This window comes from Typopeltis vanoorti, chromosome 22, assembly GCF_054136105.1.
Source record: "Typopeltis vanoorti isolate ZY-2024b chromosome 22, IOZ_Tvanoo_1.0, whole genome shotgun sequence".
Classification (NCBI taxonomy): domain Eukaryota; kingdom Metazoa; phylum Arthropoda; class Arachnida; order Uropygi; family Thelyphonidae; genus Typopeltis; species Typopeltis vanoorti.
The window spans coordinates 96064422-96084946 of record NC_143570.1 but is presented as its reverse complement, the minus strand read 5'-3'; the positions used below and the strand labels follow the sequence as shown (position 1 = coordinate 96084946).

General features: G+C 35.8%; 1 protein-coding gene across 2 annotated transcripts in view; it reads right to left on the bottom strand.

The window, feature by feature from the left end:
- The window catches only part of LOC150094577 (epithelial sodium channel subunit gamma-like), a 391842-nt gene that overhangs the window by 136294 nt on the left and 235023 nt on the right, over positions 1-20525 (bottom strand). For both annotated transcript variants that reach the window (XM_090412252.1, XM_090412253.1), the window contains one exon: positions 8546-8615. In XM_090412252.1, the coding sequence (XP_090268378.1) occupies positions 8546-8615 (70 nt within the window). The remainder of the gene's footprint in view (positions 1-8545; positions 8616-20525) is intronic.

Sequence of the window (20525 nt, the reverse complement as noted above, 5' to 3'; positions counted from 1 at the left end):
TATAATGATTTTACAGTATTTCAAATATAAAGTAATAAGGTCTACTTTCAACAAATACCTAATCGAATTAGGAAAGAGTACCCACCTTTTAATTTTTTTCGTCAAAACTCAGAAATTCATCTCCAGAGCTAAATGAAGAGACAATCGAAACCTCTTCTAAATCAGAATCTGAGTCCTCATACAACAAATTGTCTTCTGTACCATCAGTGTATTACTAATGCCACACTCCTTAAATGATTTAACCACTGTCTTAGTTTTCACAGCATCCCATGAAGCTTTGACAAACTGACAAACTTGCGAAATGCTAGGCCTCTTCTTTCTTCCTGATGGTGTAACCTCAAAATCTGAATACTGCATCCAGCAGTCTTCTGGATGCAGTTCCACTTTTCCTTCATAAATCTCTTAAATGGTTTATTAATACAGATATCTAAAGGTTGAAGCCGACTAGTTAGACCTCCTGGAATTACAGCTAACTGAGTTTTCAATTCTTTGAGTTTAATTTTAATATCTTCTGTTCTGTGAGAATGAAACTGATCCCATACTAGCAGGACAGGCTTCTTCAACAGTCCACCAGAGCACCTAGAGCAAATGTTATCTATCCATAACTGGAATACTAGAATGTATTCCAGTAACTGGACTACATAACTAACGTAATTGGAATGCTCTCACACCACAAGGAAGCAAGAAAGAAATCGCGTAACTCGAAACAGAGAAAATTTCCAGAAATGAAAGTAATAAAAAACTGAGTATCGATGTATAAGACGCATCCTGTTTTTCAGACCTATTTTGAAAGAAAAAAGTGAGTCTTATATTCTGGCAAATATGGCATTTAATTAAATGAATTAAGTATAAAAATGAATTGCAAATTCATTTTTCGGTCATATGAATTGGTATCAAGAACCACAGTGGTATTTCCTTTGGCAGCTCTGGTAATGATTATGTTTTTATTACGTTTTAAGGAGGTAAGAGCTTTCAATTCTGATGGTGGGATATTTAAGTCCAAAGTTTGGCATCACAGATTATTTTTGCTACCTCGAAACGAAGTCTGTTGGCTTCAATACTGGAAAGATAGCCAATGTTTCTCTCTATGTTATGTATGAAATCTAAATATGGGAAACATTTAGGTCAAATAGCAAATTTATGACCTCTTGCTTGAACATTTAATTCGTCTGTTGTTAGTGGACGGTTAGCAGTGGTGGCCCATACATAAGCACTGCAACACTGTAGCACCCCCAAGCAAAAAATGAAAAATTTAAATTTTGTTTGTGTTTATAAATAATAACAATGCTTATAACATTATATAAATGCAATACAACATGTTAAAAGTTACAGTTTATGTTTTGACATTGATTGAATAGTTAATAATTGGAATTGTTCAATTAACACTTTAGATTACGAAACAAATGCACGCGATCTAATGTCGATATTTGTTTGCACTTGTCATTGCATATTACATCATTCAGACACTGCTCAAACTGCAGTGTATCTTTAGTATGCTTACGTACGTTATTTCTGTGAGATATGAAACATTTATTATTGTTGCGTGTGCATGGTGAACTATTTTTTGTCAATCTTATTTTATTTTGTTAAAATAACATATAATTATTTATTTATTACAGATACAAGGTTGAATTATGATGAGTGTCACTGTTGAAAATATGAAAAGAATTTTATTTTTTCAATTATCATTACACGAAACATATGCACTGCGATCTAACGCCGATATTCGTTTGCGCTTGTCATTGCTATTGATACGAAACTTTTATTATTTGTGTTTGTTTGTTTGTGGTGAGGATGAAATGTTTTTAATAATTTTTAATATTTTAAAAAAGTTTTTAAATATTTTTAAAAAGCAATTTTTAATATGTAAATTTATTTATTAATATATTCGTTACTGATTAGGGAAAAAAAGTTTTTTTTTTTTTGTATATGCAGCACCCCCACTTAAAATTTTCACCGGCCACCACTGACAGTTAGATAAGTTATCTACCTATTTTTCCGTTGGTAGTTTGTTAGTGATCTTCTTAGATCGATTTATCAAGTTAAGGTATTTATTATGTACATTAATATTGCTTTTATCCCTGAATTTTTTGAGACACTTATAATCAAATATAACAGATCTTGATTTAACGTATTTGATCATTCTGCTTCTAGTTCCATAATTTTTAAATTATTTGTTACCAATTCATGCTTAGAAACTTGTAACTGATTAAGTAGTAAGAAATGGCTTGCTTTCTAATAGATTTCATGGGCAACTGGAGAGTTGATGACGTCTTTTAGTTTTGCAAAAGTTGGAATGAGTTTATCGCATCTGCATTTTTTTAAAAAAGATATTCCAGCACATAGCTTACATTGTTTTAATTGAGGTTTGCCTAGTAAGTCGGTCTTCTGTGCTGTCAGTTCCCTGTGATGGAATAAGACGTTTTTATACAATGAAACATATGGTGAATTCATCACTAAAAAACACACGTACTAACCACAGTGATAAGTTTTAATAGGTAAATATTTCATCCCAAGTATCTTGAGACATCCTCAGTACAGTAATTCAAACAATACTAGGAATAACATATAGTTAGGACACATGATTACAATGGAATCTCAACATGCGTGCAGTAACATGTTATAGAAATAAATTAAAATATAACTGAACAAAAAAATAAAATACAATAAAATAAAAAATAACATATATAAAGAGATTATTTTGCACAATTTTGTATGACAATTTCCCATACTTTAGGAATAGTAAGAACGTCACTGCGGTTTAAATTTGGTCTCTGTAGTAGGGCTTCAGCACTTTCTTTATATAAACATTCATGTTTATATAAAGATTTATGTAAAAGTTTCAACTTTTCCCAATGGATCCTATGGTTTGGGTTTTCAACTCCGTGTTGAGAGAGGCCAGATTTCTGCGGTTTGAAAAGACGAATGTGGTCTTGATGTTCTGAGATGCGTTTCTGAACAGATCTACCTGTCTGTCCAAAGTAAGACAACTTGCAGGAGCATGGCATCTCATACACACCAGGTAACATCAGAGGTGAGAGTTTGTCCTTAAGAGGAGGTAAACAGTTATAGATCTGGTTGATGGGTTTGTAAGTAATGGCAAAATTGTATTTCTTCAAAATTTTTATGAAGAAATACAATTGATGAAATACAAATGAAAAAAAAAACGTTCAGAGATGCCTTTGACATATGGTATGGGAATCCTATGGGCTTCTTCTTGTCTACGTTGATGTGTGGGGAAGTGACTGATGATTTTTTGAGTTGTTTTCAGATTATATCCATTTGGTATGGCTGCATTTTTGATTGTATATTTGATATTTGATATTGTATATTTGTATATTTGAGATGGATGATGAGCGAAAGAATTGTGAATGTAGAGACCTGAAAATGTAGGCTTGTGATAGACAGACGTAGCGATGGAACCGTCTTCTTTTCTTTGAATGTGTAAATCCAGAAAGGAGATACCCTGAGATTCTTTTTCTAGCGTAAAGTTCATGCGAAAGTGAAGAAGGTTTATTTTATCTAGAAACAGGTGTAATTCATGTTCAGGATGATCCAAGACTGCAAAGACTTCGTCAACATATTGTAGTTAAATTTTTGGTTTATGAGATATAATTTACTGAATATAGCATTGGTGTTCAGAGACTGGCTTCTCAGCTGAATGCCAACCAGATCTATTACTTGTTACCTTCTCCTAAGGACAAACTCTCACCTCTGATGTTACCTGGCATTTATGAGATCCCATGCTCCTGCAAGTTGCCTTACTTTGGACTGGCATATAGATCTGTTCAGAAACGCATCTTGGAACATCAAGACAACATTCATCTTTTCAAACTGCAGAAATCTGGTCTCTCTCAACATGGAGTTGAAAACCCAAACCATAGGATCCATTGGGAAAAGTCGAAACTTTTACATAGATCTTTATATAAACATGAACATTTATATGAAGAAAGTGCTGAAGCCCTAATACACAGACCAAATTTAAACTGCAATGATGCTCTTACTATTCCTAAAGTATGGGAAATTGTCATACAAAATTGTGCAAAATAATCTCTTTATATATGTTATTATTTATTTTTATTTTATTTTATTTATTTATTTTTATTTTTTTGTTCAGTTATATTTTAATTTATTTCTATAACACGTTACTGCATGCATATTGAGATTCCATTGTAATCATGCACCCTAACTGTATTTTATTCCTAACATTGTTTGAATTACTGTACTGAGGATGTCCCAAGATACTTGGGATGAAATATTTACGTATTAAAACTTATCACTGTGGTTAGTACGTGTGTTTTTTAGTGATGAATTCACCACAGGTTTCATTGTATAAGAACATTCATAAACTTAGTCACTTCCCAAGTGAGTACCACATGATCACTGTCACCAACTGGGAGCAGAATAGTTATATCAATAACTGAAACACCCTCTGACACTATAATCAAATCTAACACTCTCAGACCTCGAGTTACTTCTGTCACATGCTGCTTGAGGAAGTTGTCCTGCAACAGTTCAATAAATGCATTTTCATTCTTCTCATGTGATTCTACTGCTGCCCAATCAATATTTGGATAATTAAAGTCTCCCATTATGATTACTCTTTTCGCACTCATTTTGTCTATTTGGTGATGCATTTCTTCATCACTAGCAACTGATCAACACTCCACTATGTTAGATTCCACCTCACACCAGATGGCTTCAAATCAGAGGTGTAGCTAGGGGGGGGGGGGGGGGTCCACCCCGGAGCGGTACTTTGAATCTTTTTAAACTTTTGCAGTTAATTCTAAAATACAGTATCAAGAACTCATTTCCAAATATTGTAATACTGCTGCAAATTTTCCTCACAAGTTGCTAGTTTTGAGAAGAGTTTTTCTAAATAAAATTGATTAAGAATTACCTACATTACTATGAAATAGACTTCGCAATGTCATCGACGATTTTGCTAACAGAAAAGCAAGAAAAATAACATTTTAGAATGTTGAAATTAAGGTTTTACTTCAAAAATAAGCATAGTGTTTTAATTTATTTCCCTATACATCGTTTTGACTTTTTGTAGTATTTGTGGTGTGTTTTAAGAGGGACTGCCCCGGGCGGCAAAAGCTTTAGCTACACGACTGCCTCAAACTCACTGCTACATGAAATACTGTTAGTAGTAATACTACAGTCATAGGTCTCAACTCTAACTGGATTCAAGTCATCTGATATCATTAGCAGCATGTCCCATCCTCTCCTATCCTTCCTAAAAATAGTGAACCCTTTACACTCAGTACCAATTAGTATGTCTGATTCTAATAGCTAGGTCACACTAATGCCTACAATCTGAGATCCCAACATATTGACTAAGACAACAAACTCTACCCCTTTGTTTCTGATACTCTTAGCTTTCGTGTACATACATAGTAATCTACCTGCATGTTCTTTTGTATACGCTTATCTGCAGTCTGCATGACACAGCTGGACAACTTGCAGATTACTATTCATCTCTAGTGCCTTATACAGTAGAAATCTTTGCACATATCTGATGGGTCCAAACCAGATGAATACATAATTGAAATCATTCTCTCTTCATCAATATTTCCACGACAAAGCACATTCCTGTCATTAATACAGTTATATAACACTCTCTCTGTGTTAGGTCTTATACCAGTGTTATCAGTTTTTCTAGACTCCTGATACCAAATGCATTTAGGTGTGGGCTGTCCTTCTTATATAAATCCAATCTTCCCTCAAACTCACTCGACAAAAAAAATCACATTCATTCCTTCTACACAGCTTATGCATTGAATCACATGCCATCATAGCCCTTCTTAATTTATTTTTATCATATCAAGGTAAAATACTGACAATTTTCACTGTCTCACTTGTCACTCTTGCCTCTTCCAACAACCTTTTCAGGTCCTCTCTCATACCGAACTCATCGCTAGTTAAGTCGTTTAGTACCTACTACAATTATGATTTTGTTTACTTTTCTTTTCTGTTTTTGAATTGCTTCCTTTATATTCTTAATTTTCACTCCAGGAAAACTCAAAGTTTTAACTCGCTCATTAATAGCATGTTTTATTATAGTCACCATACCAAATAACTTCTTTCTTTTTACTAACAACGTCACTTACCTGACCGTTACTGCCTGATTTACCTGTTTACGTGCTTTGTTGTCTCTTATTTTGCTGCTCAATTTTCATTTTCTCCCTGTGCTCATTTAAACACCTCTCGACTTTTTGTAATTCCTCGTGTCGTTTCTCTGATGATGTGCTTTAATTTTGCTATTTTGGAAGTTAATTTTCATTAACCTCCTCCACAACTCCAATAACCTCGTTAGCAGGGCTAGCCTTCTTCTTCTTGCCTGTGGTGCTCTTTTTAGCATTACATTTCTTGGCACCATTTTAAACTTATATTTATTGAAATATCTTAATAAAAATATGTTATAAAATACTAAATACACTAAAATCTACACTAATATACTATAAAACACTACTTTTCTAATGAAAAAACACAATAAAATAGACAAAAATCACCAATTTTACAAGAGCGTTAATTGCACTGACCAACCACAATGTATCCTCAAACCAATGAATCCTCGGATTATTAAAAACTATTTTTGATGGTTACATAAAATAATTACATAACTACCAATGAAGAAGTATTACAAAGAGTTGAAGAAAAAACGAATTTACTAAAGACCATAAGACAAAGAAAGCATAATTGGATAGTACATGTATTAAGAGGAGACAGCCTATTGAAAAGAATGATAGAAGGGAAAATTGAAGGAAAGTGACCAAGAGGAAGGAGATGACTAATGATGCTTGATGATATAATGGGCACAAGAGGATATCAAGAAATGAAGGAGGAAGCAAGAGATAGAGGCAATTGGAGGAAGAGAATTTGCTGAGATATTGTTGGACCTGTAAGGAAACAGAACACTAATGATGATGACATAAAATAAGAATATCCCAAATTTTTGGGAGAGAGAGAGAGAGAGAGAGACAATTGTTCCATTTCAGATTTGGCTGATGTAAAAGGCTTTGCAACTTTCTTTCAAAAGGCGTTCATATTTAAACCTGCTTCTATGGAGAAGACGAGCTTCATCCCACTGGATATTGTGTTTAGTGTCAATCCTATGTTCTGCCAGACCAGGCTTTTGAGGTTTCATGTATTTAATATAATACTGATGTTCATTAATTATTTTTTTCCACAGAATGGCCTGTCTGTCCAAAGTATGTCAGATTGCATTCACAAGGTATCTGGTAAACGGCAGCTAATGATAGAGGTGACAGTTCATCTTTTGTAGATGGCAACAGATGAGAAATTTTGTTGATAGGGCAATATGTGGGAATATAGGGCAATAAGGGGTTATCCCTGGAAGCTGTATGATGAAGGTATAATAGCTGAGGGTGGGATGAGGAGAGTTTACACTATAGCGGTTGGTGATTAGAATGTATTTCCCAAGAGTGTGGTGAGAGCAAAGATGGTAAATGCAATTAATGCATGGTGGGCCCTCCCACGATGAGTATCTTGACACCATGGAGATCTGATGACAATAATAATCATTATCATTATTATTATTATTATTCCATGGAGTCAAATACCTATCTAGGAGGTCCTTTTGTCATAAACACAGCTCATCATACTGCACCTTAAACACTCAAATTTTCTGCAGACACCGCACTCTCAGGCAAGGCATTCCATTCATTCACAACTCTGCATGCAAAATACCTGCTTCTTACTAACCTGTTCACACTCTCCTTATACAGCTTCAGGAATGTCCTCTGGTTCTCCCCCGATCTCTCACTGTTTGCTGCAAAACCTCTCTAACACTGATCCTCTAACAAACCCTTATTAATTTGTCTCTATCAGATCAACCCTCTTCCTACGATCCACTAGACTCTGTAAATTGCATCTTCTCAACATTTCTGCATATTCAACATTCCAGAGATCAGAAACTACCTTAGTAAATCATCCCTGGACTGTTTCCAACATCTCTTCATCCTTTTGAAAATCTGGTGACCAAATCTGTATATAGACGTCCATGTGTGGCCTAATGAAAGCCTTATACAATGGAACAATAATCTCCTTACTTCTACAAGTCAGTGTCTTCTGCATCATTCTTAAAATTCTCTATGTTGTCCTCACAATTTTGGCAATGTGTCCCATAAATTTCAGATCCTTATCCACTATCACCCCAGGATCTCTTATTTCCTCCACCTCCAGAGGATGATAATCATATCCTCCTCTCATCTACATTTCACTGATGCCATAATTTCTGGCCAAGTACCAACTACAGACCAGTCACTAAAACTTAGCCTTAATTGTGATTTGTCTAGCATTATACACACACACACACACACACACATTGCAATATCCCCTTATATTCAGAGGTATCCTTGTGGCCTTTAATGACTATTAAATTCAATTGCCAATGTCCTCCTGTAAACATATGAAGTGTTTCTATTCTTTTATTGTGAATACTTTGACATTTTGAAAATCTCTGTCAACTTTTATTTTATTCTCATTTCCTTGAGTACTATGAAAGAAATATACTTACTAACAGTCAGGCATACAAGTTGAAGTGCATGTCTTTTCCTCCTTTTCAGTAATAAAATTCACTGTGTCACCTTTAAAAAGAAAAAAAAAGTGGGGGGAGGATTCAGTAATTTTTTTTTTGTAGATGAGATACTTCTTATGTGTTATCTATAGACTCACACTACACAGTATGAAATATATGTTCCATTTATCATTACTATTAAGGATAACACTGACATTTATTCATGTTAACATGTGGCTACTTCTCAATTAAAATTACACTAAAATGAAGAGAAATCAGTATAAATAGTCAGAAAAAATATATGCACAGTGTTTGATCATCTTGGTGATGATCAAACACTGTGTATATATGTGAAAATGTTGGAAAGAATGCAGAAGCAAGTAACCAAAATGGTGACAGGTCTATAGAGTACTTCTCTGAGAATGGACTGAAAGTTTTGGGTTAGTGAATACAAAGGGAGAAAAAATTATTGAGACATTCATCTGGTTAACAAGCAAGGATATCATTCCAGGACTAGAATATCATTGCACAGTGTATAGAGGAAAGATAGACAAAAAGAAGAAGAGTAGGAGAGTATTATGTAAAGACATGGGAAGAATTAAATGCAATCAAGGTAAAAATCTTGAAGGGAAGTGGTAGTATGGCTAACATAAGCAACGGGATTCAGCTAGAGATTAATAGGACGAATTGCATAGTCGAGTGCTACTACAGAACAGGTCATCTGAAAAGGATAATGAACTGTACACAAAATCCTCATGGATAAAATGACTATAATTATGGGAATGCAGACCAGAGGAGGGAAAAGCATACAAGAGGAAGAAAAGATAAGTTATAGATTTACTGCTTCAAGTGACCCCAGAGGAGTGCAAGAATAACAGTTCCTAAGAATCATCTATAAATAAGATGACTGCTATATCTACAATTGGTGTGGGTGCTCATGTAGTTTTGACTTAAGAGGTGACAAACCATATAGAGCTCTGATAAAGAAGATCATATGAGAGACTCTAAGGCAGATTATTATAACAACCTAGCTGTAAAAGAACTTTAACAAGACTTACTTCTGAAAATATCCAAATCGCTACAAAAGACATGATTTCTCCCTCTCTTTTGCAATCTACTGTATAAGGCATAAATGTCAAAATTTTGCAAAGTTTAGTAAAGTTTTTCTCACCTTAATGAAATATGAAAAGAAGATCAGGGTATTCAAAAGAAAATGAAGATTGTAGTCACATTTTTTCTCCTATGAATAGGATTCGAGTTTAATGACAGAAGGTAATTTATGAATAGGAGAAAGAATGTGAGTGAATGTACAGGACCCTGTAATTTACTCCAACATTGCAAAAATGTGTATACAGAGAGCAGATGACTTCACATCAAGTGGATGCTAGGATATTAGGGTAATTTAATAAAATTTAATGCAGATTTTACTTACATAATTTTTATTTTAGCAAACATAGAATTTTTGCCCCAGTGTCAAGATCATTTTCAGTATGACTTTCAAATTAAACAATCAGAACTGAAACTGGAAGGTTCAAAAATAAAAACACATGAACTACATATATATGATATAGTGACATGGTCTAAAATCCATTAAAGGCCTAACCAAACACTTTTTAAACAAGAGGCCATTTATCAATTAAAAAAAAAAAAAAATATATATATATATATATGAAATCAGTCATCCAAAGCCTCCTCATCACAACCTAAAATATCCAGGTGTATATAAATTATGGTGCGATTGCAATATCCCTTATTTCGGACAAACTAACAAATCTGTTGAGCAACGTATAGAAGAGCATAAAAGAGACATCTCTTACAAAAGATCACATGCAACTGCGTTATCCAGTCATGTTCTTTTTTCAAATAATCCTAATGATGATCAACAAAGCCACTCTGTTTGCTGGGATAGATCAGAAAATATTTTTCGCTCTGATGATGAGTTTGAGAGAAAAATTATAGAATCAAGGGAAATCCTTCTGAATCCTGTCCACTTAAACAACAATTTGAGTTATAACATCCCGGATAGCCATGCTGCAGTTATTCAATATTGGCGTTCACGTGAGTCTGCACGCATACTTGCAATAAACAATGGCACATCTGTTAGAACAACTTGAAAAAATACAATGTTTTTTATGTATCAATTATGTGTGGCGATATTTTACTTGTATTTTCAAGTTTTTAGATACTTCAATGTTTATTACTATTCTCTTCCTTTAAGAATACCTGATGAAGGCTATTATAAGCCGAAACTAGTTGTATTAATCTTATTAAATCTTTATAAGTAATCTCGGTTTTTAAGTCATTAAATCTATTTAAAAAAAAAATATATATATATATATATATATATATATATATATATATATATATATATATATTTGCAGAACATGTGGAGGAGTGCTATTTCCCATAAAAGGGATAATTTCAGTCCATCACTTTTGTGTAGATTCAAATGTTGTAACAAGGTTTTGCAACTTTCTTTATGCAAGTATTGGATAAAATAATTAGTTTAACCTTAATCTTCCAAAGGATTTGATGCTTAGCAGAGATAGTATGTTTGGACTTGATGTTTGGTGGGGATAGTATGTTCTGCAAGTCCCAAATATTCAGACTCATGAAATTTAATGCATTCTACCTGTTAATCATCATCATTATTATTATTATTATGAGCTACTCCACTGAGTTGTTAGACTCAATCAAGGGAGGTCCTAAACATGTCAAGCACTATCCAACATTTGCACAGTATCTATCATACTTAGCTTTGAACTTATACACAGTCATGGCCCCCCACAAGAGAAGACTCTGGCAACTTATTCCACTCATTCACCACTCAGGGAAAAAATCTAGTTCTAAAACTCTTGCTAACTACAATCCTGCTCAGCTTCCAAGGATGGTTGGCCCCTAGTTTTCCCATGACCAGACCTTTTCTGTAAAACTTCCTCTGTATTAATATCATAAAACCCTTCAGTAATTTGTATATCTCAATCATATCATCACTTTTCTGCCTGTCAATCAATTTCTGTAATCCCAAAATCTTCAACCTTCTTGAAAGGTTCATTCCACAGACTTGCTACCAACTTGGTCACTTGCCTCTGGATCCTCTCCACCTCCTCCTCCTCCTCATCTGTGAGAAATCCAGTTGACAAGATATGCGCAGTAGTCAAAATGTTGTCTTATCAAGGTTCAATAAACAGGAACAACATGCTTGTCAAAGTAGTCTTCGGTAACCAAGTAATCCAATGAGCTGTTTTAGCCATTTTCACTATGTGCCCTCTAAACTGTAACTCTCAAATCTCTGGCTTCGTCAATTTTCTGGAGTACAGTTCCATCAATGTGGTACACAGCTGGTAATCTTTTCACTCCAAAACACAACTTTACACTTTACCATGTTAAACATCCATTCTCCTTTGTCCAGCTTGCCAATTCTATCCAAATCATCCTGCAAAATTTTAACATCATTGCCCTACCCAATTTTGCACCATCAGCAACAACTGAACAGTTCCTCTCAGATCCTTTCTGACATTAATCTATAAATTAAACAGTAGAAGCCCAAGAACAGAGCTCTATGGCACACTACTAGTCACAGGTGTTCTTGTGGACACTACTCCTGAATAATCTACTCTAATTACTCTCTGATATCTCTCCATTAACCACTCTCTGATATCTCTCCATTAACTACTCTCTTATCCACCTCACCAACTCTATATCCATCCCCATGTAGTGCAGTTTACCGATCAGAATTCCATTTGGTATCCTGTCAAATGCTTTTGCAAAGTGCAGGGAGGGTGCTAGTAAGCCAAGCGCAGTGGACGCGATTTGAAGAGCTCCTGATTCAGATAAGTTTTACTAGGAATAATTAAGTATATATGCGTAATTGTTTGAGTAAGAGCGGCTGTAAACATTGTATGCTACAGGTATTATTAGTGTGGGAGATTTTTCTTGCGTAAACTAAATTATGAAATCATTATTATTAGACCTAGTAACCTGCAGAGAGAAAAAAAAAAAATGGTGGTGGCATTGTCATTCCATGATTTTAATTTAGATTTCAGTCATTTCGTTAATTGAGAGGTCTGTTATATGTACTCCTTCGATTACATAAATGATTTGCGGATGTTTAGTGCGGATGGAAGGGTGTGTGTGTGTGTGCGAAGTGTGACCTGAATGAGGAACTGATGAATGCAAATAAGAAATTGATGACAGAAAGTGTTAGTACCGATTGTGTCGCGAGTGCACGTTTGAAAGAGAAGGATGGTGAGAAAGACAGAAGAAAAAATGTTAAAAAAACAGGAAAAAAGAAAAAAGCAATTTGAAAACCGTAACGGACGTTAAAAGGGACGAAATTGTGGCGGAAACAAACGAAATTAAGAGAATGAATGAAAGTAGAAATGGCGTGATGCAGAAATCGCAAGTGAAAAAATTCTAAAGAATAAATGATAGCGAAAAAATAATGAATGATGGCGAACGTTGGACACATGTTGGATCGAAAGTACTGAAACAAATAAAGATGAATGACAGTAAAAGTGAGAAGAATGATAGCGAAAGTTGGATGCATGTTAGTCCGAAAGTATGGAAACAAAGAAAGATAAATGAGAGTGAAAATGAGAAGAATGATAGTGAAAGTTGGACGTATGTTGGACCGAAAGTATGGAAACAAAGAAGGATGAATGAGAGGGAAAGTGAGAAGAGTTAGAAAGTTAGAAAGATTTAATGATAGAGAGAATGTGTCGCGAGATTAGGAAGGTGAATTGGATTGGATGAGGCAAGAAATGAAATGGATGCAGAATGAAATTAAGAGAATTCAGGTAAAAACTATTAAAATAAATCATGATGGCATGAAAGAGTTAACGAAAGATGAGCGAGTGGCGTTGTATGGCGACTCCATTATTAAAGGTGTGCTAGAGGATAAAATGCACAAGGTAGGTTTTCCAGGCGGTAAAATGAGTAGAGTGATTGAGGCATTGAATATGAGGCGGGAGCGAGCAAATGAGTTAATCGTATTAATTAGTATAAATGATTTGAGAGACAGCAAAGAGCATGTCAAAATGAATGTCAGGAGGCTGCTTGGAAAGATAAAAGAGAATAGTGTGACAGGAAGGGTAGTCAGTGTGTTGCCTAGGTATGATTGTGGTGAAATGAGGCGGAGAGCAAGGATTATGAATGATATTCTGGTTGAAATGTGTGAGGAGATGGGAGTACAGTTTGTTAATGTGTGGAATGAGTTTGAGGGACGAAGTGAGCTGTATAGGAGTGATGGACTGCATTTGAGTGGTTATGGTGTGAGTTGCTTGGAGAGACTGCTGCTGAAAGGCAGAGAAGTGAATAGAGAGAATGAATCAGATCGAGATGGGAGTGATGTGGAAGAGCAGGAGAGTAAGACAGGAGAGATTTAAGAAGTGGAAATGAATGGGGAAGTGAGTGGTATGAGTATAGAAAATGAGAGAATGAGTGTGCAAGAGGAACAGGGGAAACGGGGAGGCTCAGGGTGCACAGGGGGTACACAGCATGAGAAAGGTGGATGCTCCAAGAGGAGGTGAGAGTATGTGTAGGCAGGAAAGAAATGGGATGACCAGGGATCAAGAGGAAACAAATGGAATTGCAAAGGGTTCTAAAATGAAGAAGCAGAAAGGGAAACAGCCCCAGTCCAGCATGGAGAGATCACATCGAGTGAGTGGTATCAGTGGAACTAACTGTAGATCCAGAAATGAACTGTTGTGTTTGTATACCAATGATAGAAGTATAAGAAACAAGGCAGATGAAATGGTTGCACTAATTGCATCTGTGCACCCAAAGATTGTCGGAATAAGTGAGACATGGTTAGATGAGGAAGACATCCTGACAGGAATAGAGATGGAAAGGTATGATGTGTTTCGTGAGGATAGAAGGGGTAAAAAGGGAGGGGGAGTGCTATTGATGATAGAGAAAGAGTTAAGTCCATACAGGGTAGAGATGCAAGAGGGAAATAGGGCCATTGGTTTGGAGGCAGTATGGTGTGAGATAGAGGTGAATAGAATCAAATACTTGGTGGAATGTTGTTATAGACCTGGTAATGTGGACAGTGGTGGTGAGAGTGAAATGTATAGTCAAATAAACCAAGCAAATAAGAAAACGGTGATCATTATGGGTGATTTTAATTATGGCAATATAGACTGGAATGAAGAGATAGCAACTAGAAGTAAAGAAAATTAGTTTCTCAAGTTTTTGAGGGATAACTACCTCAGACAGCATGTAACAGAGGGCACACGAGGATTAAGGGTCTTGGATTTGGTCATCTCATCAGAGGATGTAATTATAAATGAGGTGTCAAATCATCCACCAATTGGTAAAAGTGACCATGAGGTGATTACCTGGGTGGTTGCCAGCAGTGCAATAACCCCTGTGAAAAAAGTGTATATGTGGAACTACAAGGGGGGTGATTATGAAGAGCTCAGGAGACAGCTTGCAGGTGTAGCATGGAATGAGGAGTAAACTGGAAAAGAGATCAATGCAGCTTTGGGGATTTTCAAAAACCATTTAGTAGATGCAATGTCCGAATGTATTCCAAGGGTGAGAAGGTTAAATAAGGTAGGTGTGAGATGGATGAATAAAGAGATTAAACATGCGATACAGAGAAAAAGGGCATTGTGGAGGCAGCATAAGAGAAGTGGAAGTAACCAATTTCATGAGGTCTACAAAGACCAGGCAAGGAAGGTGACTTGGTTGGTGAGAGTAGCTAAAGAAAGGTATGAATAGCAGTTAGCTAATGAAACCAAAAAGAATCCTAGGGAGTTCTTTCGACATGTAGCCAGCAAAAGAAAGAATGATTATGAAAGGATGACATTGATTGGAGGAAATGGTATAAAGACAGCTAATGCAGAATGTGTGGTGGAGATACTTAATGAGCAGTTCATAAAGATCTTTCAATCTTGTGAATGTGACTTCATGGAGAGATTGAGAGCAGTTGATGATGGGGAGGAGAGACTGACTGTAAGTGAGCATAAGTGTTTAGGGAGTTGAGTAAACTAGATATAAATAAGGCTGTGGGACTTGATAATATATCAGCACGTATTCTGAAGGAATGTGCCAGAGAGTTGACAGCTGCCGTGACATATTTTTTTAATATGAGTCTTGCACTTGGTCAAGTTCCTAAAGAGTGGAAGGAGGGCAAGATTGTGCCACTTCATAAAGGAGGTGATCAAACTCAAGCATCAAACTATAGGCCTATCTCTGTGTCGGGTGTTGTGGTTAAGTTGTTGGAGAATCTTGTGAGAACTAGGATCCAGAGTTGAGTTGACAACAATGGTATAATCTTTGATGGACAGCATGGATTTGCTAAAGGGAGGTCATGTTTTAGTAATCTACTTACTTATTACAATAAAGTGACTGCTTCCTTGGACAGAGGAGAAGGATACACAGTAATATACTTGGATTTCGCAAAAACTTTTAATAGAGTACCTCATGATAGGTTGACAGTCAAGCTAGAGCAGATGGGGTTGGATATTGGATTAGTGCATTGGAGTGGAGACTGGCTATCTGACAGGTATTATCAGCAAGTTGTGTATGTTCAATGTTGCAAAATGTAAGGTTTTAAAATTTGGAAAACAAGATGGGATGCAGAATTTATACTTGGTGAGAATATATTGTTGTAAGTAGAGGAAATAAGAGATCTGGGAGTGATAGTGGATAAAGATCTAAAATTTAGGGGACACATCGCCAAAATTGTGAAGACAACACAAAGCCTTCTGGGAATGATGTGGAGGACAATGACGTGTAGAAGAAGGGGGATTCTTGTTCCATTGTATAAGGCTTTGATTAGGCCACACATGGACTATTGTGCCCAGATTGGGTCACCAGGTTTTCAGAAGGATGAAGAGATGTTGGAAATGGTCCAAAGGCAACTGACTAAGGTAGTTTCTGACCTCTGGAATGTTGAGTATGAGGAAAGATTGAGAAGATGTAATTTGCAGAGTCTAGTGGAGAGAAGGAAGATGGGAGATATGATAGAGACCTACAAGTTGGTAAGGGGTTGTTATAAGATTATGTTATAAGTGGAGAAGTTCTACAGAGAATAGTGGGAGATCAGGGGAGAACCAGAGGTCATCCCTGGAAACTGTATAAAGAGGGTGTGAGTAGGGGAGTGAGAGGCAGGTTTTTTTTGTGCAGAGTTGTAAATGATTGGAATGCCTTGCCTGAGAGTGTGGTGTCTGCAGGGAGTTTGAGTGTGTTTAAGATACGGTATGATGAGATGTGTGTGTGTGATAAAAGGACCTCCCAGATGAGTCTTTGACTCCATGAGGTCTTGTTTAATAATAATAATATCACTGTAGACTCATAACCTTAATCCAGCTGTCACTATATCATAAAATGTGAGCAAGTTACTCAGGCATCACCAACCCTTCACAAAACTATCTTCTCCCCTCCCCCCAATATAATATCCCATTTCTGACTATCCATTCCTGTAATTTGCTCTTGACCAGCTTCTCTAGTACCAAGACAAAAATTCCTGCAATGCTGATTGGTCAGTAATTTGTTATGTCAATCTTGGGGCCTCCTTTATGCAATGGAACTATTTTCTCCTCTTTCCACCTCCTTGGGACTAACCGAGACCAAGACTTAGATTAAACAATGTGGTCAAAAGCATCAACAATTCCCTAGCACCTTCACATAAAACTCGAGCTGGTATATCATCTAATCCCATTTCAGACAAATTATGGAGACTACATCCATGTCAGAAATAATTATTTTAATTTCCTGACATTTCGACCTTCATATTAAGGTCATCATCTGGAGTATACACATATATATATACAGAGACAAGCTATATTACATTTCACACAGAATGCCAAAGACAATGATTTGATCAACGGTTATTCTACAGGACTGACTTATAGTGAAAAAAAAAATTAAATAAATAAAATAACTACACCAAAGATATATTCTATTTATGACGCCATCAGAGAACAATTTCATATAGTTAGTTTTATTACAGCAAAAGTGATGTCCTAATTTAACATGAAAATTTTTATATTAGATTTAAGATCCTGGATTATCTATAATCAATTGACTCTTAGACAGAAAGGTTATGAAGGTAGAATATGTGCCTTCCATAATCTTGGGATTTTTAGACCATCATTATTGTTAAGATTAGGGTGGTTGATAAGAATTTCACAGGCCTCCTTAAATTTATGTTCATACCACGTTTTGGTGCGATGTAAACAACAGGTGCCTTTCCAGTCAATTCTATGTAGAGTATTCAGGGCATGATTAGAAAGGCTGGCTTTACCATAGTTATTAAACTTAATGTGCCATTTATGTTCCTTTTTTCAAATAGGAAATGTGTGTCCTATTTCCCCTATATAAGACAAATTACAGGTGCAATGAATACGGTAAACTCCAGGGTGGCCCAGCAGAGGAAGTGCATCCTTGGATGAGTTGAGTTCTTTAATTTTGCCAGAATTTTAAATGTGGCTTTAAGGTTGTATTTCTGTGGTATTCTGTTTATTTTATCTAGTATCCCTTTAATATATGGAATGGTTACAGCTTTATTGTAGTCTAGTTTATTTTTGTTTTTAGATGAGGTCTTGTGAAGAATTTTGTTGATAGTATTTTGGCAGTAACCATATTTTAGAAAGTATTGCTAATAACTTTTAATTGATTTTTAAGTGCTTTAAGGTTATTTCTGTAGTATTCTGTCTATTTTATCTCATATCCCTTTAATGTATGGAATGTATTAAAGGGATATAGTGTTCAAATAAGAAAACTAAAAGAAAGGGAATGTATGGAATGGTTACAGTTTTATTGTAGTCTGGTTTATTTTTGTTTTTTAGGTGAGGTCCTGTGAAGAATTTTGTTGACAGTATTTTGGCCATAACCGTTTTTTAGAAAGTATTGCTAATAACTTTTAATTCATTTTTAAGTGCTTGTTCATTGGAGAAAATCTTCAAAGCCCTGTTTTTAGTGTGCTAATCATACCTATTTTTTGTGTAGGGTGGTGGTAGGAGTTTATGTGTATATATTGGCCAGTACATGTAGGCTTCCAGTAAACAAAACACTGCCAGAAGGAAGATGTGTGACAAGTGTATCTAGAAAAGGAAGTGTGTTCTGACTTTCAAAGTCAATTGTGAATTGTATGTTTGTGTTGTTTGTTTAGGTGACTTAGGAAAGTGTCTAATGTCTGGCAGTCATAGGAACAAATAGTGAAAACATTGTCAAAGTATCTAAGCCAGACTGGGTTTTAAAGGAGGAGAATCTAGAGCATGTTGCTCAAAAGCTTTCATATAAAAGTTAGAAATTGGGGAGGATAATGATGAACCTATAGCAGTGCCTTCTTTTTGTAGGTAGAAAGTGTTTTGCCACACAAAATAGCCAGAACATAGTACTTGTACAAAGAGTGCTGTGATATCGGGAGGGAATTTGTCCTGTAACAGAAGAATTGTCATTGATTAGGACATTTTTGAAGAGGGCAGAGACGTCAAAATGACTAATAAATCACTCTTCTTCAGTGTGATGGCTTTGATTTTTGTTTACAAAGTGTTGTGTGTTTTTAATATAGGAGGGAAATGACCTACCCAGTGCTTTTTTTCTGGAAAAAAAGGTGTCGGTCCATGAAGATATTATTACAGCAACTTCCACACTTTTAACATATCCTCTGATATACCCTTGTCGTCTCTAGATTGCTTCTTGCTTTTGGTATCAACTGTAGAATGACCTTGGAGCAACCATGAGTCCACATATTTGCTAGGGTGGATTGGGTGAGAGGAGGTCCTACTCTCCTGATGAACATCAGTGCAGAAGTTGTTCGTACAAGCAGAGATGACCTAGATCAGTGTTTCCCAACCTTTTTGATGTCGCGGACCCCCTGTAGTGAATGTTAATTCACCGCGGCCACCATAAAATCCAAAATGGAATTTTTTTATATTTTACATATCATAAAGATGACGTAATAAATTACAATTTTACAACACTAAATGTGTCATTATGACAATGCAATACTATTATAAATGGAGATATTCAGAAGAATATGAACATATCAATTAGGCCAGGTGTGAACAACAGGTGTGAGCAACAACGTGATAAGATAAAGTTCAATGAAAATAAACTATCCCGCAGACCCCCTTTGAATTACTCACGGACCCCCAGGGGTCCACGGACCACAGGTTGGGAAACACTGACCTAGATGAAGTTACTATAAGATTCATCTAAGAGAAACCCCTTTCACATTCACTGGAAGATATTGAAATTGTGCCCAAAGTGTACTTTAGAGGAAGTAGTATGTCTGGGACTTTATTTACTTGAAGATATTCACTGAAACCAGAACTGCTTCTCTTTCATTTAAGAAATTTGCATGCTAACTTTTTAATTTCAGCTTCACCAAATGTCAGATGCTTCCCAAGATTTTCTGGCCAACACTTGGAATCTAAAATCTTAGCACATTCAGGAAAATCAGCATCATCTCCTTCAAGCAGACACTTTCTTTCAGACTTTTATAGAAAGCAGATGAACTTATTGCAGGACTGCATCTTTCATTTTTGTGGAGCTCAATCCCTTTGAACTTCATGTTCTTCTGACTTTGAAGAGAAATACTGTAGTAGGGACCAGGATTTTCGATACTTTCTTCAAAAAGTTGAACTGTATTCTTTATCTTCCTGTCTTCTTTGTACAAGCCAATATTTCTGTCTTGTAAATCTAGACTTAGTTCACTAAGTTCTTGGAGAGCATCACACAAAAGACCCAAATAAAAAAAAAACTTGCATGATGTTATTTTTCTTAAAAGGTCCTCATAAAGAAAGCGATCTGTTTTGCTTCTTTTGCCTCCAGAAAGTGATGGACGAGGACTTCAAAGTCTTGCCACACTGCAAAAACAGTGTGAAAGCTAGATGCAACCCAGCACGTGCTTAAACTTCTGCAATTTTAAGAAGTTGAAGTTGTAGAGTCGTTGCACATTCCTGTAGTTCCCTAGCATTCTTTGGTGAAGCATGATGTCACATAAAGTTTGTCCACAAAACTC